The following is a 24,606-nucleotide window of genomic DNA, read 5'->3' on the forward strand; positions in this document are numbered from 1 at the left end:
CACACGTAAACTCTGATTTCAGCAGCACGTCAAGGGCGTCTGGTGGAGCTTTGTGTATCAGGCTAGATCTTAATCTAAGAGACAGACCACCGCACATCCCAGAACCAAGGACAGCGGCGGTCCAGATTTGTACAGCGAGAAGTACGCCGTATTGTTAGGGATGTGCCTGGAATGCTGGCGGGGGTAGCTTGAACTAAGCCAGGCTGTTTTTTTTTTGTTGTTGTTTTTTTTTCCATTTTCGTCCTTTTTTCTTGGCGGATATACAGAAGACTATTGCCGGCACCTACCCCCGGAGCCTGGGCGTTCTTTGTATGGTGTAACAGGGAGGGGTTTTATAGTGACCACGGCTCTCTCAAGGTCTGAATGGAACCTTGCAGTGTCCAGTCAGCGATGGCTATGGGGTTATCCAGTAAAAAAGCATCTTCTAGAAATATTGCCGTGGAACGAAAAAATCTCATCACGGTTTGCAGGTATACTTTATAATAATCTTCTCAACAAATCGCTGTTTCCATTCCAACGCTCAACTGAGCTGCAGCAAAGAGATCACATTGATTTGTATTGCTTGTTGTTTTTATTACATTGTAGTGTTTATGTGCATATTCTTCGAAATGCAATTGCAAATTTTGAGCAACTTCGTGTTTTATTTACATTTATTTACGTTAATATAAACGTAATGACATGGTGGTAAAAATTGAGGCATGTTTAGGGTTATTTTGTGTAACCCTCCTGTGTGGTACACCCGTATGGAAAGCGGTCCTATTAGGTAGTCATCAAAATACAGAACCAGGGGCCCTGGCAGGCTGATAACAACATTTTGAAGGGATCTTGTACAAAATAAACTGGGTGGGAGTCTTGAAGATTTTAAAAGTCAATATCTGAAACTGGCGGTTGTTCTACACGTTCCTATTTATACATCCATTTTCGCAAGCAGTGAGTGGGCCCTCGAAGGTTGACTGGATGTGAGGTTGCCTTAATAATGCATGAACGGGAATTTCATGGTGTCGTTGCCATGACGACAACCTTCCTGGCGCAATGGGGGGTCGGGGCTTGGTTTATAGGCCCTAACTTATGAATTGTCTCTTTTTTTCTAATAGACCTATTTTAGAACATGACAATATTCCCAGTTTATGTTTTGGCAAAATAGTATGAATTAAAAACGAGTTATTTCTTCACACATATACCTCACACAAAGACTTATGTGGTCATTTTAAAGGCACTTTTCTTAACCTTTTCCCAAAATGTGTTTATATTCATAACTTTAAACCGCACACGAAGGCACTTAGTATTGTTGTAAAATAAACGAATCGAGTACGGTGGTCTACTACAAAAAATTATGTATTGTGTACTACCAAATACAAGTTTTGTTTACCTTCTTTCTTAAATAGTAGCATATACATTTTTCAATAAGAATACACAATGTAATAAAATAGTCCAATTACAGTCAGTTTACCTTGTGGTTTTGCCCACCATCTTCACATTTAATAATCTTGTATCCTTATACAAATATAATACTCTTGTATCGTTTTTATTTTTAGTTTGATATTGTTTTTTTAAAAAACAAAGAAAGATAAAGAGTGCTAAGGTGCCAAAAGTCATAAAATAAGGTGGTCATAAAGTATACATCTTTAAGGATATTTTTATTTAATTTGCTATGGGGCGGGGGGGGGGGGGGGCAGTTGTCCCCCCAGACCTTGGCTTGCCCCCCCCCCCCTGCATACAGCTACTGGGGATGAGAGATTGAGCGACCTTTTGGTCATTGCGAGCCAACCCGATTATTTTAGTTTATTTGTGATTATCTGTGTATACATGTTATTTAAACCTTTGCTAAATTATTATTATTATTATTTGTTTATTTAGCAGACGCCTTTATCCAAGGCGACTTACAGAGACTAGGGTGTGTGAACTATGCATCAGCTGCAGAGTCACTTACAACTACGTCTCACCCGAAAGACGGAGCACAAGGAGGTGAAGTGACTTGCTCAGGGTCACACAATGAGTCAGTGGCTGAGGTGGGATAATATTTCTACTTTAGACATTGACAGGAAAATGATGTTTATATAGGCAGTTTATGTTCAGATATTTGGTACAAAGTGTCATTCTTTGTGGAAAGCAGGTGGAATGTATCAAACTTAACTCGAGTTTGTAAGTATGTATCAAATCTGGTGAGATGTATTTGGATGGACATTCTAAAATAAAGAGTTAATTCTTAGCCCTGGCTCTTTTTGTAAAGCCCATGCAATATATTATTACATTTTATTCAATGATCTGAAATAAGAGTAGTCTAATATCCCTACAGTAGCTGCTACTCTAATACTACTTTCACACAAAACCGCCGCTACTGAGACGCCTCAGAGACGTTAAAAAAATTATTTAAAATACCCATTCACACAGCACAAAACTGCGCAATCTATGCCGGTATAATACTGTCATAACCCTTTCACACAGCCAAAGGGATCATGTGAGTACCTGTCAGTCCACACGTCATTTTCATGGCAAAGGTGATTCGCCCATAAATTACAGCATCACACACCGTGCCTTCTGTTTGTGAATTCACCTCCTCGTCAGCCTGTAAAGTTAACAATTCCTTAACTTATTCCAGACTCTAATTACTACCTTGTTCCTGATCAGCCATTGTATTTGAAAAATATTAAAGCGTGTAACAAAAAACACCTAACACATCCGGTATACAGTCACATGGGATGTTGACATTCAATCCACGCCCATTATGTGTTTTAACATAATCTTCAGGTTTGAGCAATTCCAGTCTGAGTAATCTGATGAACAGGAGCGACAACACTGTTGTTGTTAAGAGCACTAGTTTTTAGGCGGCATTTGGGGTTTGAAAAATGAGTAATTTTCATGCTCAAAGACGTTGCATCCTAAAATATATCGGTACAGTACACTTTTGTCATTCTACTCATAGAACAGGAAAGCTTTTTTTTATTGTACATCAGGGGTGCAAATTTACTGTATCTGTTGTGAACAAATCGCTATCGGTGCCAAGAAGGGGTTCTTTTAGCTGGACCATTTACAATGGGGAAATCTGTTTCACCACAAGGGTGTTCTCTTAGGTGAAGTGTTCTGTGATGGGTTACAATCCACCTCTAAGTGCATTATATTATTTGTTGTATTATTATTTAAAATGTATTGTTTATGTGTAAAAACAATAATAAATAATAAATAATAATAATTGTTTTGCAGCATGGATGGGGTTAAACTTCCCCAGCTTTGGCTGATCGAGGTTGGGGTGTGCAAGAAAGGTTAAAGAAAGTTCTCATTTTGCTTGCCTTCCTTCCAGCAAATATCATACACTTGCACTTCCTGGGTCATTTTACCTCAGCAGTGTCTTCAGGGTTAAGCATTTAACTGGCTGCAGAGCACGTCAGTCAATAGTGTAAGCAGCTGGTTGGTTACTAACAGGGGTGAAGGGGTGGGGCCAATTTCTCTCTCCAGGTGAAATGACCGTGAAAGTGCAACACAATCTGAAAGCAAGGGCTGCAAACAGAGATTTCGCTAACCTAGTGTAGTACCAGATATCATGTTTCAAAATGAAAATGCATGTTTGCTAAAGCATGTTTTCAAAACTACACATATCACACCATTATAGTAAATGGATGTGCATGGCGTAGTAAAAATATGGTATTATTTTGTTAGCTACAGTCTCTTTGACCTATCTCAGTGTGAGACTATGGTGTTCAGAAATAACTGGTTGGTCTGGCTATTGTCAGCAAACAATAGATCTACCCAATGCAGCATTTTCTCGTTTTAGTTTTTAGGTAATAAAAAATGGTTAAACAAACAAACAAAAAAAATACAACCAGTGTTTATCCTCCAAGCACTGAAATAACTCTAAAGACTGCTTCTTATTCTGTGTTCACTTACTGTAGCACATTCATGTGCTGTTCTCGTGCCTCTTGCTGCTCTGGCATTGCAGCACACACTGTGAATCCCATCTGTTATTTGATTTGAGCAGTCTACAGGATGCCTCAATACATCAGAACATGCCAGGAGTTTTGGGCAATAGCAGAAAACACATCTACAAAAGGCATGAACATTTCTAAAAATAAACTATCTAAAAACAGAAGCTCTAATTATAAAGAAGGGTGTGTCAGTGTGTTTGTGCCGTTCTACATGCAGATAGAGGTCCTTTGATATGGATAAATAACAGTGATGCGTAGAGTAGCCTGAGATTGTTAATCTTAAAGCTACATAACTGGGGGTCCAGAGAGGCTCACCTGGTAAAGGCACGGCCGCATGATATGCAGGGTGAATCATACAGTCAGGAGGCCACAGGAGAGCATCCTGGCTGTGTGAAGTTGCTGAGATTCCACAGGGAGCGTTGTATTGGCTCTGGTACTCCTGTGGGTTAAAGAGGCAAAATTGTTGGGGGTTGTTTCTCCTACTGGGTTGGCCTTTGTCCTCCAGTGGCCTGTAGCTCTCAATCGCCTGAGGGTAAAGAAACGATTGACTCAGGGAGCGGAGGACATTCACAATTTGGGAGAAATCGGGTAAAATTATTTGCCACTCTACATTTTTTAATGTAGACTAGAAGCTTATAAGAGGGTGTCTGTCTGTCCATACTTTTGTCCATCTGTATGTCGTATATCTGGAGAATCGCTTATGACATTGTGGTGAAATGACGTATTAACATCATAAGGTATTGGGAGTATCAGATTGTGGTGGTTTATGGACGTGGCTCTGTGTCTGTACATCTGTCCATCTGTATGTCACGTTGTTACACTTTGAGAATATAAGAAGTTGTTCCATATACTGTAAAACTGTAATTTGCTTAAATGCCATCAAGGCCTTAAATACTACTTTTGCGGTTTCCATGAAATCATCATTACCATTTCTTGTTCTATACTATTCTCTACACACTGTTGTTATACGTTATGATAATCAACCTTCCCTAATTTTGAACTCACAGCCGTGGTGGGCAGGGTGTGTGTTATACCGTTTTCTTGTGTAAAGCACATTCGGATGGCTGTGAGAAGCGCTAGATTATTGTTGGGTTTGTTTTTTGGCATCTCTGTGCAGTATTGCAGGTCTGAACAAGCGTTCCCTCTGTTAGTTATGCTGAAGCCGAGTCTCTGGACTGGTTCACGAGTCTCTGGACTGGTTCACGAGTCTCTGGACTGGTTCACCCACATTCACGTCTCTGCTCTCTGCGTTACAGGTTTTCAGTGAAGACGCTACTGGAGAAATACACAGCAGAGCCGATCGATGACTCATCCGAGGAGTTTATCAATTTCGCAGCCATTCTAGAGCAGATCCTAAGCCATCGGTTCAAAGGTAACCTGACCCTGGCTCTCGTGTGAGGAGGAGGAGGAGGAGGAGGCGGAGGTGTGGGGGTGCAGCAAACAAAACAGCAACCTGGGACTCAACAGAACAGCAGCACATATAGAATAGCAGCACAGAACATTACACATATAGAATACAGAACATTGAACATACAGAACAGCACAGAACATGACACATAGAGAACAGCAGCGGAGTATGAAGTTCAGCAGACAGGGCTAAGGTACAGAAAGGATCACATTTTCCAACCATTTCACTGCAGATGCCACTTCAGTTTTTCATCATTCACATTGCTCAAGGCACCTACCCCTCTGTAAGTTCTCCAGGCTGAAGGCAGTTTGGCGTTTCACTTGGAAAGATAAATTAGCCCAATCACCTCCAATGGCCCTCCTATATGGAGAGCTTAATCCGAATAATGGGTTTGCCCGGTTCTATTATCCAGCTCAGTAATCGCACCCTCTTCAGTATTGGAGGTGAGCCTGGATTTTTAGATCGCTGGCATGCCTGGGGAGTGCTTTGGGTAACTGATTCTGAAATGTAAATAAATGGCTTTAAAACTTTAAAAACAAACCTCATGCGCAGGTAGAAGCACTGCAATTAACTTTATGGGCATCCAAAAGTGTGGATATGAAAGTAACTGGGGATTTAAACAGTTGTAATTGTGTATTGTTGAGGTTAACCATTTTATATCACTTCTTTACAACTTATCCTTTTTGGTAACTTGGCCCTTTGTGTAGGTATCACATCCTAATACGAGCAATCCATTTATTCTAAAGAAGCTTATTAGTTAGACTTTCTGTTTTGAAACATGCTAGGTGGCTACTGTGAATAGGTTGCTTGTGGTTTTCTTGAAAATCTGCATTCAAACCCACAGTTCCCAGTTAAAGCTTTGTGAATAAGAGTCCAATATTTCACTATTCATTGGTGATAACTCCCTGTTTAGTTTGGAGAGTAATGTTTCTCTTATTCCTTATTAATACAATGTACTACCAGGTTTGACCATTATTTACTATACCATACTTGCATGTGCTTTACCATGCTTTCTTAGACGTTGTTGTGCTTTTACTACAGTATCTGTAAATGTTATAACAAATAAGATTAAAGGTGTGCTTACAGAGGTTTTAGAATTCATTTTCTCACCTCTTATTAGCACAAGCAATATCATAGAAGTGAAAACTGTTGGTACAAAACTGCTTTCTGTGCTGTAGCTGTAGTTTAATCTGGCCTAGCTACACTCGGACGTTGTGCTTTATAAACGTATAAAGAACAAAGAACGAAAACACAAGAAACTGGGGACGAGTGATAATGCTGCTAATGCTAATTATATGTCCCGTTCTCTTTGGAACCTGTTAGCAGCAACTAAACTTATTCACTGCAAGTGCACTCAGGATGTCAATGACAGAGCATTTAACACAGCAGGCTATTAAAAAAAAAAAACAAGTGTAATAATATCAGTTTTTTGTCTGTTTTTGTACTGAGATTTAAGGACTTCTGATATGTTTAGAAGTGTTGTGTGGCTACCTCTAATCAAGTTGAGCGTACTTTCTCTTGCACTCTTTGTATGACAGACTTGACTCTCTTTGCTTGCAGGCCTGACGCAGCAGAGAGTGTGCGAGAAATACACTCTCAGCTTGATTAGAGATAGCCACCGGGGACTTATAAACATACATACTGTCTGAATACTGGCAATTCAAAAGAAACACATGGCTCTGTATCCAGTGGCTTGCAGTGATGCTGTTGCTGCTGCTGCTGTGGTCAGGGCCTCATGTGGGTGCTTTGCTGGTTCAATCAATGATGGAATGTGTTTCCCACTCTAAGGCCCAGCCAGTTGGTTCAGCTATGACGGTCAGAGGAGTTTTTGGGATTTCATCCGATTGGCTTGTGGCAAAGTCCCGAACAACTGCGTCACCAGCATTGAGAACATGGAGAACATTAACACTTCCAGGGCAAAGGTCAGTGCTTTAGTGACCTCCTTCTTCATGCCACTGACAGTCTATTGAAAGTATCTTGGGACGTGGGATTTTCATGAGTCCACACATGGGCATTTGTGATGAGATGCTGTTCTGTAGTTTTGGGTGTAGGTCAGGTTGATCTTGGTTCATCAAGTGCATATCTGTAAAAAGGTTGTTGTCTGTTTTACAAGCTACATAAGGTTATATCTGCTTCCCGTAATACAAAAAGACTTTAGTGTATTACTAGTTAGGTGATAGCTTTAGGGCTGGTTCAACATATGAGGAAAGAAACAGACTCCCATGGATAAATGCCTGGGACCTTGTCGAGTTCTGTTAATACGAGCGACAGTTACACACAGCCAGCCCTAAAGTTATAGCAATTATGTGATTTCAGCTTACCTTTAAAAAGTCAATTCTGTTGACATAGGATGTCAAAACGCTGTGGGTTCTGAGTTTTAAAAAAAAATGAGAGCAGTGAAGTAAAATCGAAAACAAACAGTGTTTCAACACAGTATTCTTGACATATTACAATATTTAAAACACAGTTTATGTTTTCAATTTCTGTAAATCAATGCTAAATCAAATGACTGGTTCATTATACACATACAATGAGGTACAAGGCTCTGCACGTTATAAACATCTGTAAATATTGTAAATATTTATAAGGCTTGATTTCACACAGACGCGTTATTATGGCTCAAAGCAGGTTGGGCTGTGTGAATTGCCTATACCGGCACAGAGCTGATATATTTAATGATGGCTCTGAACCGGCTCGCGAGGCAGTTCCGAGACGGCACAGGCCTAGTTCTATTGTCCAGCTCAGTAATCACGCCCTCTCCAGTATTGGAGAGGAGCCTGTGTTTTTACTTTACTGGTGCCACTGGGGAGTGCTTTGGTTAACTGATTCTGAAATGCAAATAAACGGCCAATGTGCAAAACAACAGTAAAGATGTCCAGTGTGAAGAGCTATGTTGGCAATGAAGCGCTGTAGTGGGCGTGGATTAAAAGGCAACATCCCACGTCACTATACCAGATGTACTTCTAAAAATACATCACCTTGCTGGCGTTATCATATCCAAGTCGAGCGTTCACATGAGCATCCTGTATATAAAGCAAATATCCACCATATTGTCACTCTCTGCTGTTGCTGGAATCTTTTTCTTAAATGATACTGTACCGCCTTCTTCACAGTAAAATGCAAGAGCTACAGTGTGATGGAAGCTTCTGCAATTTGGCACTTACCATGTTGTTATATTGCATAATATAATTGAAAATTAAAAGCAAAGAAAACACAGCCAAATCCACAGCGTCATTTTTTTTTTTTGTTTGTTTTTTTGGATTTTGTTGAAGTGGTTTCCGTTGCCAGGAGAACGATCTTTTGACTGACAGGTTTGAAAGCTGGTCTCTCCTGATCCCTTTGGCCCAGTTTTATGCTGTGTGAATAGGGCTTTTTAAGAATTGTGGAGAGGTCTCTGAGATGGCTCACTACTGGCATTTGTGTGTGAAAGTGGCTAAGAAACCAATTAGCAAAATTGTATACCGTTTTAGCCTAAAAACAAGGGCTGTGCCATTCCCTTGTAGGGCCTTTTAATAAAGGGCTTAGGCAAATGGTCAACCTTGAAAACACACATCTCTGTATAATAAACTAACAAAAAATAATCTGTTATTCCAGGAGGTCTTCTTAAAATCAGCTCAGTTATGTCCCTTTTCCCCTTGCCCTTCCAAGCTTCAAGTATAGTGCTACAGAGGAGAGATCAAAACAAGCATTACATTATGAAGGACATATATATCAACTACTATTGTGTGATGAATTAAATATGACTGTTATTGTTATAAGTTGTTATAAATCACGAAACACAGTTTGTCAAAATTTGTGTAGATGTCATCCTATGCATGACATACGGCATTAAAACAACAATGCCTTTTTTCCTTTTTTTTTTTTTTTTTTTTTTTAATAGTACTTGCAGTTCATGAATACAATCTTTGTTTTTGTGATTTTCTAATAAGTTAATACATAGTGTATAGGGTGTCTCTTATTATAAATTAAATCATTTTGCACAGTTGGAGCAGTAATTTCACTCAGCGTTGCTTTATAATCCTCTCATACAAACTGCACGAGACCTCTTATAACATCAGGCCCCTGCTAAATCTGCACTGAATGAACTGATCGCACTTTTCATCACAGCGTGAATAAGTCACACCTGAGCCTGTAGGTTTACTAATAGGAGTTGTTCATGCAGCTATAAGAGTGTGTTTAACATCAAACTCCTGGCTCCTGATCATTTCAATAATGTCATTAATTGAAGGTAGTTCTAAAACCCAGGACTAGCTGCAGCAGCACTAGTGTGTGTTGGAAGCCCTGCAATGTGGTGTATCTCTGGTTCTCTTGCCTCAATGCATGACCTCACCGCCTGTATGTCCCCTTGCAGTTGTAGCCCTGTGTGTTAGCCGGGTAGGGCGAAGGCTCTGGCTGCAGTAGATAACAGTATCTTTGTTAACTGCAGGGCCGTGCCTGGATCCGAGTGGCACTGATGGAGAAGCGCCTGTCTGAGTACATCGCCACAGCGCTGAGGGACTCCAGGACAACCAGGTTTGATGCTGTCTCAGTCGTTTATATGCATTGCCCTGTTTATATTCACAATCTAATCAGATTCAAGAATCAATTCCAAAATTATATATTCTGCATTTAATCCAGTTTGGAGTTGGAATCGTGTTGAGGGGGGGGGAGCATTGATTCCTCTTATTTGAGTTTTGCACGTAAACTGCACGTTTTTTTTATAAGATTCATTAAGTGGTAGGGAAAAATAAAACTGATAAACAATATTACTGAAGTCAAATATATGTTTATTTGTATAGCCTAGAAAAGAATCATTTTAAATGGACAGAGCTGCTCTGGGTACAGCGAGATCAATTTGACACACACCCTTGTAGTGATGTCATCTATGACCCCTCCTCTCTCTACTTCCTATGTACTTGTGGCTTATTCTGCCTAGTAACACAGTCAAACATACACAAAGACATTCCTTTTGAATCTGTTATCTATGAGATTCACCCGCCACCTCTACTTCATGAAGAGAGACCCCTTTCTTACATTCCAGAGTTCAAACACCACACCCAGCTTATCAGTTTGTTTGCTGTAGAAAATATCATTATATAGAAATAGTTGTTATATATATATATATATATATATATATATATATATATATATATATATATATATATATATATCGCTGTACCCAGAGCAGCTCTGTCCAATTAAAATGATGCTTTTCTAGGCTATACAAATAAACATATATATATATATATATATATATATATATATATATATATATATATATATATATATATATATATGTAATAGTTTATATATATATATATATATATAAACTATTACAAAGTGATTGATTCCCTCTGCATGTAACATAATGCATGACTACAAACACTCAAACTTCAGGGAGGCAGTGTGGTCTAGTGGTTAGAGCTGAGTGACTGAGAGGGAGGCAGTGTGGCCTAGTGGTTAAAGCTGAGGGACTGAGAGGGAGGCAGCGTGGCCTAGTGGTTAGAGCTGAGGGACTGAGAGGGAGGCAGTGTGGCCTAGTGGTTAGAGCTGAGGGACTGAGAGGGAGGCAGTGTGGCCTAGTGGTTAAAGCTGAGGGACTGAGAGGTAGGCAGTGTGGTCCAGTGGTTAGATCTGAGGGACTGGGAGTGGTTAGAGATGTAAAGTTGGCCCAGTGGTTAAAGATTTGTAAATCTAGTTGAAGATTAAAAATGTAACCTTGAGCTGTCAAAGCATCACAGGCCCTGTCAGGCCAGCGCAAACAGATGAAAACTGACTGACAGTGACAACAGTTTATCGTTGCACAGATATGGTGTCTACTCACAGAATATCAGGATATTCATGTCAGTCACAGTAGCTTTGTCTGACAGGAGCAGATATATACACTGGGCCCCACATGCACCACATTTTTTGTGCTTCTTCCCTATTCCCTTATTATTTTGGTCCAATCTGGAATTGCTTCATTTCCTAGCTTCCCAGTATGCTGTGAGTTTGTGTGAATACTCAGGAATAACATGGTGAGATAGCACAAGCCACCCTCGCCCTTTGTTTGGTCTTGGCATCTGTCCACACCAATAAGGATTAAAGGATGAATGGGTGTGCCAAATAGAAAGCAGGAAAGAGGATCAATGTACAAGGGTTGGACAAGAAAAAACAAACACCTGCCATAACACTGTCAATACAGTGTGTAGCCATTGTGGTCAGCCAGGACGGCACTGATTCTACATGACCAGACTGGAGGGACAGATGACCATTCCTCAATGAACATTGCCTCTTGAGAGAATTCCCGGTGCAATATCAGTTGATTGCCAACTGAGCCCTCTATCAAACTCTGTCAGAACTGCTGTCTTGCTGAACCAGTACGACTGAATCTGACTTGTAAGGGGTAGATGCAGCTTTTATATATTACAGAACACAGCTCAGGATTCCCGTTGCATTACTAAAGTGTTTGTGTGTTTATTTGTGTCTAGTACGTATGAATCTACTTTGAACCCGATACCTTCCTGTTGAAGTGTGCTGTCTGTTTGAATGGCGACACACTGCCCCCTGTCTTTCAGGAGGTTCTACGACGATGGAGCGATCATGCTGAGAGAAGAAGCCACGGTGCTCACGGGGATGCTGATTGGTCTGAGCGCGATAGACTTCAGGTAATGAAGCACAGAGAGGATTGGTTACAAAGGACTGTAAGAAGAGAGTCGGATAACAAACCAGACCTTTCTAAAGGAGTGTTAACCAAGGATTTAAAATCCATTGTTCCACTTGCAAAGGTAGCACAGCCCCCTTGAAGGAATGCTTACCATGGCTGTAATCCATTGTCATACCCCTTTAGCACGTGTAACATTATCATCAGTCCACCTTTAAAGGATTTCTAATTGGTTTTGAAAGCCATTGTCTTACCTCTTATTATCATTAACCAAGGTATTGAAAGCCATTGTCTTACCTCTTGGCTTTAAAAATGTTATCACTGACTCTCTTTAAAGGAGTGCTTGCCAAGGCTGTAACTATTTGTCTTACCTCTTTAGCGCTGGCAATATTATCACAGCTTCCTTTAAAGGAGTGTTGTCCAAAGCTTAAAATCCATTATCTTATCTGTTGTAGCATTAGTGACATTATGACTGCCCCCTTTAAAGGAGTGCATTTCATCCACATTTTGTGAGTGCTAATTAGAAGTATTGTCCCATCCAGCAAAATTAAAAAGGAATAGAGCTCACTGGCTCAAATCCTGGTCATGCTAACCTGCTGATCCTGGGTTGAGGAGGACTGGGCATATTTCAACTTATCACACTCAGTGAACCCTACTGGTCAGGCATCTGCTGAGTCAAGATAGAAACTTTCCATGCCAGACCCTTACCTCCAGGATTCAATGGCGTGGTAACATCCATTGCTTAAGTTTGAGGCACCTGGCTTTACAGCAGATGGAGATCATCCGTTGGTTTTGCATCGTTGAGGGCATTCGAATTGAGCTTTAATTCCATCTGGGTAGAAAAACAGAAAAACAATGAGTCAATCAGGCAAGAATGTGTACTTGTATGTCTTGGTTAGCGCTCCCTTGAAGCTTCGTCCACCCATATTTAAACCTGGAGGTGTATATAACTCATGGTTAGCAAGTAATGTTTTATGGCAGTGGACTCGAGGGTGGATGAGTCTTTCATTAGGGTTGTGATTTACTTAATTTTGTTCATGAATCCTAACCTTAACCCTAACCCTAACCCTTCCCCTCCTTCTCTCTCCAGTTTTTGTCTGAAGGGTGAGGTAATGGATGGAAAGACGCTGGCAGTGATTGACTACACCCCCTACCTGAAGTTTACCCAGAGGTGAGCAGGACTGACTGCAAGGTGGTGCTAGTTAAAGCCATAGACTAAATGGCAATGAAGGAATGATATTTGTCACAGAGCACTGTAATTTGGTGGGTAGAGTCACCCCTTTTAAAAGTCTTAGTAAGGTGCAGCAAAGCATATTAAAAGCTGACTGTGCATGTCTGGGGTCCAGAGAAACATCATCTCTCATTGACAAACCCAGGACTGGACCCAAACAGCTGTCTAACAAGGATGAGCAGTACGGTTCAAATCCCACCTCAGCCACTGACTCATTGTGTGACCCTGAGCAAATCACTTAACCTCCTTGTGCTCCGTCTTTCGGGTGAGACGTAGTTGTAAGTGACTCTGCAGCTGATGCATAGTTCACACACCCTATTCTCTGTAAGCTAAATAAACAAATAATAATAACAATAATAATAACATGAAGATGATATCCTTAAGGAATAGAAAGATGACAAGCGTAGAATTAACAGAACTATTCACTTGAATCCCAGCACGTGAACTAATCTGTGCATTCCGTGCTCAAATATTAATACACATTTTATCTGCAAGTGTCTCTTGCCTAAATACAACTATATATTTTAAATCACTCGTGCTCCACAGCCCCATTATATCCTGTGCAAAAATATATATACACCAACAATAACACACTACATGCAACATAAAACAAAATACACACAGGGGCGGGACACCCCACCACAATACACCATAAACATTTTTGTAAATAACATAAAATCACTTTCTGCTTAAGGCTGCATTTGGTAGTACTTTCGGGTTGTGTGTGTTTCCATGTAGTTTTCTTTCAGCCAGAGAAATTCTTCCAAATGCAAATAACCTAATTCATATTTAAATACGGGAGGGTATATTTAAATGTTTCTGACTTCCAATTTGGCCTTGCGTGACTTACTGATATCGCGCTGCTTTCTTAAACTGGATTTCCACAAACTTTCAGCTGTGTTGAAGCACTGCAAGTGCATCCTGCCTCATTTGGCAGCAAAACAATGTAATAAAAAAGACAACGGGAAAGAAAGCAAAAACCGAGATAGTGTTACACAAATACAAGATGAGAGGTGCTACTTAAGTAGTGTACAATGAATTGTATCTTCTTGCTAAGGGACAGAAAAGTCTAGTCTAAAAGCAATCACCTATCCAAAGACCAATCACGAAGATAACAGAAGTGTGCTTTGCAAAGCGCTTTGATATTTATTTATTTATATATGTACTGCTAAAGCCTGATTTTGTTTTTGTAGCAGTAGTAGTAGCTTCAATATGCTATGCTTATAAAACAACCAAACTATAACACATCATGAGTCACATGGCAATAATTTGAAATGTTGAATAAATGGTTGGTCAAAGAACCTTTGCCACGGTTAGTTCTAGCAGATTATAGCAAATCATATTATCTAGCAAATAATAAAAGATTGCTTCTACTATACAGCCTTTCCGTATAGTATCTCATAAGCATAAGACATGGCTGCCGGACATGTTTCCATGCCAAAAAAAAAAAGTTTTTGGTAAATTGTACTGCTTTTTAGCGTGAGAAGGCGATTTACCCACAGTTTTAGACGCGCTTTTCCTATAACGTGTAAATCACGATGGCAGAGAGAGAGTTTCTAAGCTGCATGGAAGCTTGGCCAACGATTGAAGGGAAAGATAAGCCTCAATTGTCTCTTGTTTAAATCATTTAATACATGCTTATTCTGTAATGTGTCCCTTTTTAGGCATGTTTAAATGGCTGCTACTTGGCTTTTTGTACATACCAGTAAATGCTGCACATAACTTTCTACAGCACATTTGGCAAAGAAAAAGCCATTCTCCACTCCAATAACAATGGTACACCTGTCAGATGTGGCAGAAAGGTCTGTGTTATGCATTCCCAAGTGCTGGGCTGAACAGCTAATGTATTTGGGATTCTTATTGTTTCATTAATCAAAATGTATATTAATATTGAATTAAATGTTCAGTTTGAACACATCTTCATGAAAAGACACAAAGTGAAACTGGCAGAAACTTACCTGCTCAAAACGCTTCAGATTAATTTTCACATTTTCTTACTTGCATAATAGATAATTGTGGCAAAGTGGTTTGAAGTGCACATGTGTAGAGGTGATGCAGTGCTTAGTAACAACAATCCAACAACAGTTCAATTGTGAAAAACGAAACTTTATTTGCTTAAATAATAATACTGGCTATACACAGCGATGTGTAAAGCCAGTCAAACCACAGGGTTCAATCCTGAAATAATAACAGTAATCACACGAACAAGACACACACAAACACAACCACGGTCACAAGTCCAGAGTGAGTGCCATTAGTGTAAGTGGTGAATTACAAGTTTAAACGTGCACAATGGTGAAGTGTAGTCCTGGTTTGTTTGCTGGCTGTTTAGCTACAGCTCCCAGAGTTTAGCTTTCTATAAATGACAAACGTGAGAGTTTAATAACAGACAGAACAAACACAAAAACTCACAGTTTCTTTTTACAACACAGTAATCCTTTCCGGGTCCTTTCGTAACCATAACCAAGGAACAGATTGCTTCACCACATCCTCTGATATACCCTCAGTCACGCCCACTTCGGTAGCGAGTACAATCATGTATCCTCCAATCCAGACTGACACATCGCCTACCCCATTAAGGGTATTTAGATTTTTAAAAAGCATATTTAGATTATAAAAAACACATAATAAGATTTTTTAAAAACTATTTAGATTATAAATATACATATATGAAGATTGTAAAAAACACATATAGAGAGCACTGTATGTTACATGTACTAACACATAAAATCCTTCTATGAAAAATATGATGAAATCAAGCCAATTTTATAACCAATCCACATATAATGTATATATGAACATATATGTATACACAAAAAAACAACTGAAGAAAGACAGCAGTGTGGAGTAGTGGTTAGGGCTCTGTACTCTTGACCGGAGGGTCGTGGATTCAATCCCAGGTAGGGGACACTGCTGCTGCACCCTTGAGCAAGGTACTTTACCTAGATTGCTCCAGTAAAAACCCAACTGTATAAATGGGTAATTGTATGTAAAAAAATAATGTAATTGTATGTAAAAAATAATGTGATATCTTGTAACAATTGTAAGTCGTCCTGGATAAGGATGTCTGCTAAGAAATATATAATAAAATAAAAATAAAAGGCATATACGTATAACATATATTGCTTTTAATATATGTAAAACATAAGTTATTTCCGTATGGGCAGCTATGACTACCTGAGTGATGATGAGGACAGGCAGAGTGTGGACAGCAGCACCAGTGACGAGAGCGTCTCAGAGCACCCCTACCTCCCCCTGGTACCCGACGACGAGAGCTGGACCAACAAGTGCCGCAAGATGGAGCAGAAGTTCAAGATTGTCTACGCTCAGAAGGTGAGGCTCAGCCAGCACTGGGACAGGAAGCTGTCATAGTGTTGTCAGGGAACAGGAAGCTGTAATAGTGATGTCAGGGAACAGGAAGCTGTCATAGTGATGTCAGGGAACAGGAATCTGTCATAGTGATGTCAGGGAACAGGAAGTTGTTATAATGATATCAGGGACAGTTTCTCTAGTCTGCATTATTTGATGAACTGAATAATTCTCGCTAGCGCCACTGCTGCCAAGATGTGCCTCTCTCTTCCTTAACGACTGTTGTGCCATGTAATTAAACAGAGCATCCGAAAATTACTTGAATTCTCCCCCTCTCTTTTTTTTTAAATTCTTAGTCTTGCTTTAAAGAGTAAGTAGCTCCAAATGATATTTTCTTCGTTTTTTTTACTCTCGTTATCTGATTCAAGCATTCAAAATCCTAAAAGGTATAGACAATGTTGACCCAGGGGACTTTTTTGACCTGAAAAAAGAAACAAGGACCAGGGATCACAAATGGAGATTAGACAAAGGGGCATTCAGAACAGAAAATAGGAGGCACCTTTTTACACAGAGAATTGTGAGGGTCTGGAACCAACTCCCCAGTAATGTTGTTGAAGCTGACACCCTGGGATCCTTCAAGAAGCTGCTTGATGAGGTTCTGGGATCAATAGCTACTAACAACCAAACGAGCAAGATGGGCTGAATTGCCTCCTCTCGTTTGTAAACTTTCTTATGTTCTTAACACTTTATTGGCAGGGAGGGGGCTACATTTCTCACCGTCAAAACACGTGGGAATGTGGCTGGAGCCGACAAGTGAATAAATGATTAAATGATTAATTAGGCTCCATCCACGGGTGTATAAATAGGTGTTCAAGGGTTGTAAGGAAAGAGGATTAGGATTGATGTTGGTGAGAGAGGTGGAGGGCTGTGTTCTGTGTTCTGTGTTTCGTGTTCCGTGCTGTCTGTTTGTTTATTTTCGTGAGTTTTTGTAAAACCTTTTGTTTTGGCCCTTGTGCCTTTTATTTTGACCAGTGTGTTTTTGTTAGTGTTTGTACCATTTTGTTTTTGTGTGTGTAACAGTTGTAGGTTATATTTAAATGATTAATCAAGGGGTAGCAGTTATAATTACAAAGCTTAAATAACATTTATTGTTAACTGAAAGTGAAACCAAGTACAATATTTACAAGTAAATCAATAAGAGTTTGTGATATAGTGTTTCCGAGAGGGAATGTTTTGACGGTAGGACAGTCCCGGTCTGGGGTGTGTGTGCTCACGTTATGCAGCGAGAAGACAGTGAGTGAATTAATGTGGAATACCTGCAATGCTGGATCCTGATTAAAAATCATCCTGTTTAAGACAATATATGGAATGATCTTGATTTCTAAACCCACTTGAAGTCTCCATGCAAAGTCTAACATGTGTTTGTTTGAAGAAAGAGCGCATCAGTTTCTGTCCCCGCATTAACATCTGGGCTAGGAACCTACCGCGCCACAGTCCCCAAGAGGTAGATGTTGCAATAGGGATTTTTTTATTCTTCATTGTTTGTGCTACAGATCATAATGATTATCATATGATCCAAAACAGTGTTTTTTTTTTTTATTATTTGTTCCGAACCTGCTCAATGTGGTGACCATCCTTCACTTTTAGTGACTCAAAATATTTAAGTTAAGATTGTCTCTAAGTCATGTTTATATAATGCTAGAATAAGCTAAGTCGAGAAAAGGGAACGTTTTTTTTTCCCACCAATTGACAAAAGGTAGAAAATCGGCATTTGGCAAGGCGGTAATAACACTAGCGATTTCTGGTAGAGTACCATCAGCATTGGTAGAGTTTGGGACTGGCTTTATGACAGTTGGCTGAGAGGTAGCTGAGTCTTCTCTAGGGTAGTGAGTTCATTGTACCTGACTAGGGTTATATACATATATAAATAACTCAATAGGGACTAACTTAAATTACTGTGCTGTCAACTTGCTGAGCACACTGCTGCAGTTTTGTACTTATAAAAAATGTGAATACAAAATAGTAAAATCAGGACGGTTTCACAATTGCACTGTTTCTGACTGGGACTGAAAACAGGGACAATGACCTGACACCCCTCTGTCCCTTCCTCCCTCCCTCCCTCCCCTCCCTCCCCTCCCTCCCTCCCTCCTTTTGTGTGTAGGGTTACCTGGAGGAACTGGTCAGGCTGCGGGAGACCCAGCTCAAGAACCTGGAGGTCGAGAACAAGCGTCTGCAGCTGTGCCTGGAGGAGATGAAGGTGCAGAATCAGAAGGAGAAGAAAGAGATGGAGGGCATTGTGCTGGAACTGCAGGAGCAGCTGTGAGTCCCGTCCCCAGCAAAGAGCAGCCCCAGCCAGCCTTGCAGTCAGGAAACATGCCGACTAGTTGACCTATATGTATCAGCTGTTAAAAAATAAATGCTTACAGTATAAATTCGTCATTTAGCGGATACAAGTAACGTACATGGTAGGGTAGCATGTGTATGTGAATGTGATACAAACTGTATTATTCATTTTTTCCCCTGGTATCAGGACTGGTCTGATTCCCAGTGACTCCAATCATTTGTCTAAAGATATGACGATTCCACAAGTGAACCAGTGGCCTTGTCTGGGGGCCTTCAATAATGAAGAGGCTGTCAAGCTCTACAGAAGGTACAGCCTGTCAGAATATCCACCATCAGCCCGTGCAATTCCATACATATAACTGATTGCTGGATTTTATATTTGAACAGTGCCCACAATACCACAATAATTCACCCACCTTCAAGAGTAAGGGATTTGGTTTGAGCAGACTTTGGTTCTCAGCTTTGTGACAGTGGAAACAAAGCTTTAGAGTAGTCTTAATTTTGGCCTTTAGTTTGAAACACTGCGTGAAAACATGTTGACAGCACTCTCCCCCTTCCTCTCCTCCCTCTGTCCTCTCCTCCCTCTCCCTGTCCCCCTCTCTCGCTCTCTCCCCCTCTCCCCCTCTCTCAACAGGAGTTACCACAGCGCAGAGCAGCTCTCCGCAGAGATCAGTCTGGACTCGGACTCCCAGAAGACGGAGGGGAAGCAGAATGGTCAGTCCTGGTGCACTGCAGGTCAGGAGCGCATTGCAAGCAGCTCATCCCGCCCTGTTGCTGTTGCTGTTGCTGCTGCTGCTGCTGACAGGGGCCCTGGGGGGAGGCATGGGCCATACGTCTTGGTGTGAAAATACCTCACTAGTGAGGGAAGCCTAATTGTTACCCTTTGGAAAGATACCTGTGGTGAATGTGCATGCATTATTACCATGGTCATTTCACAAATGAATCTATTCATGTTAGTTAATTTAGTCCCTAGGATTTACCACTGTGCTTCCCCAAACTTAACTTAACCGAAAAATATAGCGTTACACATCCCCATATGTTGCTACAACTGTTTAAATAACACACCTGTCATTTTTCTTTTCATTGTTAACATCCTGACAACTTTTTACACATAACTTTAAAGTCTGTTTCAAAGTGCTTTTCAAAATGTCTGCTCTAGTGCACTGACAGTGTAAGGATTATTGCCCACATTGTCAAACAGGTAACACAGCGGTAACGATCCATGATGTGGTACGGAACAGAATGTTTTTTTTTTGTTGTTTTTTTTTAATCCTGCAGTGATTTGGAGGACAGATCTCCAACCCCAGTGCACTAGAGTGGGCATTTTGAAAAGCACTTTGAAACAGACTTTAAAGTTTGTAAGTGTAAAACGTTGTCAGGATGTTAACAATGAAAAGAAAAAATGACAGATAAGTTATTTAAACAGTTGTAGCAGCATGTGACGGCATGTAATGCTGTATTTTTCGGAATCCCGCTACACGAGTTAGCAAAAAGCCGTGCTGGACGGGATACTCCTGAGAGTGCAGAGAGCAAGTGGAGAGTGAGGGGAGCGGGGCGCGGTGTGGAGGTGCAATGGGAACAGAGCAGGAAAAATAATCAGACTTTGTATGTGCTATCAACTTAAAAAAACAACCAATGTCACTTAAATCCTAAAGTTTAAAACTCCCGTATGGCTTCAATAGAGTCTAAACTCCACATCCAGTGAACTTCAACAGTTGATGTGATATTCTATATCCACTAGGGGCAGGTTAAAAGCTTACAGCTGATGTACTTAGACATGATTCTCAGAGCTCTGAGGCCACAAGGGTGCTTTAAACTTCTGAGTTTTAAAAAGTTACCAGGAACTAGAACAGAAAATGGTCCAAAGACAATCTAAAGAACAAGGTATCCAAACCGGGTATCCCTTTATTGTGCACATTACTCATTTCTATTCTGTGAATGCAATTTGTTTGGGGAGCTGAACAAAATCTATTGTGCAATGCATAGCCCTGGAGCAACGGGAAACTCAAGCGGCTGTGCTTCCCCCCCCAGAACAAACTTCATTCACAGCGTAGTTATTACACAGGAAAAAATGAAAGCAGTAGAAGCTGGTGTATTTGAATTAATGTTTTATATTGTATTTAATGACGGTATCATCTGGTGTCAGAACATACAGGTGTTTTAGTCTTAAACAAGGTGCCACCTAATGTTACTTACTTAATGTAATATTTTTTTTCATGTGAAAGTCAGAATTTCTTATGTTTGAATGGGCCAAATTGTGGATTAATTGTGGATTCTCTCTTGTCATAAAATAATAAAGTGTTTTTAAATATTTTTAAAAACCACAATAAAATGTACCAAATGACACAAATGCAGAGATTAAAGTACAGCAGTGTCTGGCTAAGAGAACACCCCTCGGGAAGCAAGCAAAGTGTTCTTATAGCTGAAGTGTTCTCTAAGACGGAGTCCACTACCAGACACAATATGAATCAATAAATAAATAAATACATATGTATTACTCATGACACACGTGCATCAACATATGAAATGAACTGAATAAATAAAAGCAAAACAATATATTTAATGTTAATAAACTATAATAACAAACTAATGTTAATAAAACTAAAGCAAAATAGCACGGTCAAGCTTAAATCGCTATGTACTATGAAATTAGCTGCCGGGTGTGTTTCGGTCTATCTCACTATCAAACTAAATTAACACAGCACCCCTACACACATTACAAAATGCAGCAGCAATATACAAGACATGCACATTATTTAACAGAATGGTGAAGCAACTCACCAGAACGGGAAACACCAAATTGTTTTGTGACTTGTGTCTGATTCAGGTTTTTTTCAAGAGCTCGAACAATTTCCAACTTTGTGTAGCAAGAGAAACAGCAGCGTGTTTTACGGTTTGTTTACATGCAATTCTGTAGCAACGAGGCGCTCTCGTGGAAATCAGAATACAAAACGAGCCAATGATATGACGGCGGTACTGGAAAGATTTAATAAACCAATCAGTGTGCCTCAAACAGTACTGTATCCATTGTGAACTAATCTTTATCGGTGCAAAGAAGGTGTTGTTTTAAGTGAAGTTCCTGTTCCTTTAGCCGATGGAAATGGAAAAAAATCTAATTCACCACAAGGTTGTTCCCTTAGGCGAAGTGTTCTCTTAGGAGGTATTCCTATACGGGGAGACTACTGTATTAGATCATTCTGCTGCTACATCGGTAATTCAGTACTACCATCACAGACTCCCAGGACCTTTAAATCATTAAAACAGATGACTGTAACTGTGTGTCTGTGTGTCTTCTTTCAGGCAAAGACTATACCCCGTCGATGTTAGGTCTGTGCGGCTCTCTGGCTTCTCTCCCCAGCTGTAAGTCTCTGCCCAGCCTAAAGTCCAGCGAGTGCCTGGTCCCTGTCAGCACTGAAGCCAGTCCTGCCCTCTCCCCCAGCTAAGGGCAGGGCTCCTGCCTGCATCGCCGGCCTGCTCCTGGCTCAACTCAGACATTCCTATCAAGACCACTGCTCTCTGCACCTGGCTCAACTCTGACATTCCTATCAAGACCACTGCTCTCTCTGCACCTGGCTCAACTCTGACATTCCTATCAAGACCACTGCTCTCTCTGCACCTGGCTCAACTCACATATTCCTGTCAAGACCACTGCTCTCTGCACCTGGCTCAACTCACATATTCCTGTCAAGACCACTGCTCTCTCTGCACCTGGCTCAACTCTGACATTCCTATCAAGACCACTGCTCTCTCTGCACCTGGCTCAACTCTGACATTCCTATCAAGACCACTGCTCTCTCTGCACCTGGCTCAACTCTGACATTCCTATCAAGACCACTGCTCTCTCTGCACCTGGCTCAACTCTGACATTCCTATCAAGACCACTGCTCTCTCTGCACCTGGCTCAACTCTGACATTCCTATCAAGACCACTGCTCTCTGCACCTGGCTCAACTCAGTCATTCCTGTCAAGTCCACTGCTCTCTGCACCTGGCTCAACTCAGTCATTCCTGTCAAGTCCACTGCTCTCTGCACCTGGCTCAACTCAGTCATTCCTGTCAAGTCCACTGCTCTCTGCACCTGGCTCAACTCACATATTCCTGTCAAGACCACTGCTCTCTGCACCTGGCTCAACTCAGTCATTCCTGTCAAGTCCACTGCTCTCTGCACCTGGCTCAACTCACACATTCCTGTCAAGACCACTGCTCTCTGCTCCTGTGCGCTCAGGCTGTTTCACTCCTGCTTTGAATGATAGAGCTCCGACCTGCCAGGATCCATATTGTCTGCATCTGCAGCATTTGTCTGTCCATCTGTTTGTCTGTCTGTTAGGGATTTGTTATGGCTAAAATAATTTGCCCTTTAACTTTTTTTTTTAATTAATTTTGACTTTTAATGGGATTCTGGCATAGCAAACAGTACCCTCTGGTGGACAAATGTTATAACATTTACTGAACACCACTTCTATCTCTACCTAACCTTCTGTCTATCTATCTATCTATCTATCTATCTGTCTATCTATCTATCTGCCTGTATGTGGGGAAGATTCAATCAAAAGAAAATTGAAAAATACTGGTGAGGTCCAGAACATTGAAACAGATGTAAAGGTTAAAGAACAGACAATAAAGTAGCAAAGAGCCTTGCTGATTTAAAAAAATAAAATCAATATTGCAGCAGTTTTGTACTGTATATGCAATAAATGTAAAGTACTATGAGGAGGTCAATTTAATGGTATGATTGTGCTCTACAGTGTTAATGGGATGATTGTGCTCTACAGTGTTAATGGGATGATTGTGCTGTACAGTGTTAATGGAATGATTGTGCTGTACAGTATTTATTTATTTTTTTAATTTTTTTTAGAGTGACCAGTTATTATTTTTATTTATTTTCCCCCAATTTGGAATGTCCAATTATGTTTTTTCTCCTCTCCGCAGCGAGTCCTCACAGAGCACAGACATCCTGAGGGCGTGTGAGCGTCCTCCGATCTCACAAGCCTAAAGCCAGAATCGCTTTCACACCAAGCAATCCAGAGCAGAGGTGGGCGGGGCTACCGATCCCAGAGAACAGTGATCAGCCCTGCTTTTTATCCACTTTGAATGTGCTCAGTGTCTGGCCAGTAGGGTTTGCTGTTGCACAATGAGGAGAAGGAATCTCTGCCTGTTTCCCATCCCCCACCCCTGGGAGCATAAGAGCCAATGTGACGACCCATTTGCGAACTGGCACCGTCTTAATGGGATGATTGTGCTGTACAGTATTGATGGGATGATTTTGCTGTACATTATGTGTGTTTGGAAGCTGCCTGTATACTTTGCTACTACCCTGTTCTCTGCAACCATTCTGTCTCATTTTCCAGAGTGTATCTGTGTAAGGGCTCATTGAATATTAACACACAAACTTGTTTTTGCTAACGCAGTGGCACAATCTCTTGTCTCTGGAAATGTGATTGAATAGTGCCACAGAACTGGAAGATAGCGCTGTAATAAAGCTATACTTTCTGATTGAATTCACCCCCCGGATCTATCAGTCTCTGTCTGTGCATACCTCCGCAATGTGGATATATGCTTATTCATGTACAAGTCACAGGGCAGTATGAGACTTGGAATACTTCTAGGTAAACAGAATCCATTGCTAGTAGCAACTTACAATTTTCTTCTGAGAGTTTAGGTGGCATTGGAATTGTATTTTCTCCTCTTTGAGTGATCTGATCTGAAGCCCCCAGCCTGGATTATTTATGACTATTGTTAAACAGTCCACAGTATAGAAAGGTTAAAGGGCGGTTT

At 40.6% G+C, this 24,606-nt stretch overlaps 1 protein-coding gene across 2 annotated transcripts; it reads left to right on the forward strand.

Annotated features, from left to right (window-relative positions):
- Positions 1-6: 6 nt before the first annotated feature.
- LOC117433268 (RUN domain-containing protein 3A-like) lies at positions 7-22,600 on the forward strand. 2 transcript variants are annotated; one of them, XM_034055384.3, is made up of 11 exons: positions 7-470; positions 5,177-5,292; positions 7,117-7,250; positions 9,755-9,840; positions 11,865-11,954; positions 13,041-13,121; positions 16,349-16,514; positions 18,652-18,809; positions 19,021-19,140; positions 19,468-19,568; positions 22,134-22,600. In XM_034055384.3, the coding sequence occupies exons 1-11, from the start codon at positions 364-366 to the stop codon at positions 22,274-22,276; spliced, it is 1,302 nt and encodes a 433-aa protein (XP_033911275.3). In that variant the 5' UTR covers positions 7-363; the 3' UTR covers positions 22,277-22,600. The 2 variants fall into 2 exon arrangements, with proteins under 2 accessions (XP_033911275.3, XP_033911276.3); XM_034055385.3 differs by having other exon boundaries at positions 8-470; positions 19,468-19,547.
- Positions 22,601-24,606: the final 2,006 nt, after the last annotated feature.

This window comes from Acipenser ruthenus, chromosome 33 (genome assembly GCF_902713425.1).
Source record: "Acipenser ruthenus chromosome 33, fAciRut3.2 maternal haplotype, whole genome shotgun sequence".
Lineage (NCBI taxonomy): Eukaryota > Metazoa > Chordata > Actinopteri > Acipenseriformes > Acipenseridae > Acipenser > Acipenser ruthenus.

Excerpts from the sequence above, each read along its gene's own strand:
- LOC117433268 (XM_034055384.3), top strand. The coding sequence starts at position 364 with ATGGAACCTTGCAGTGTCCAGTCAGCGATGGCTATGGGGTTATCCAGT. Across the intron at positions 13,122-16,348 it reads TACCTGAAGTTTACCCAGAG|CTATGACTACCTGAGTGATG; the intron begins GTGAGCAGGACT and ends CCGTATGGGCAG. Across the intron at positions 19,141-19,467 it reads GCTGTCAAGCTCTACAGAAG|GAGTTACCACAGCGCAGAGC; the intron begins GTACAGCCTGTC and ends CTCTCTCAACAG.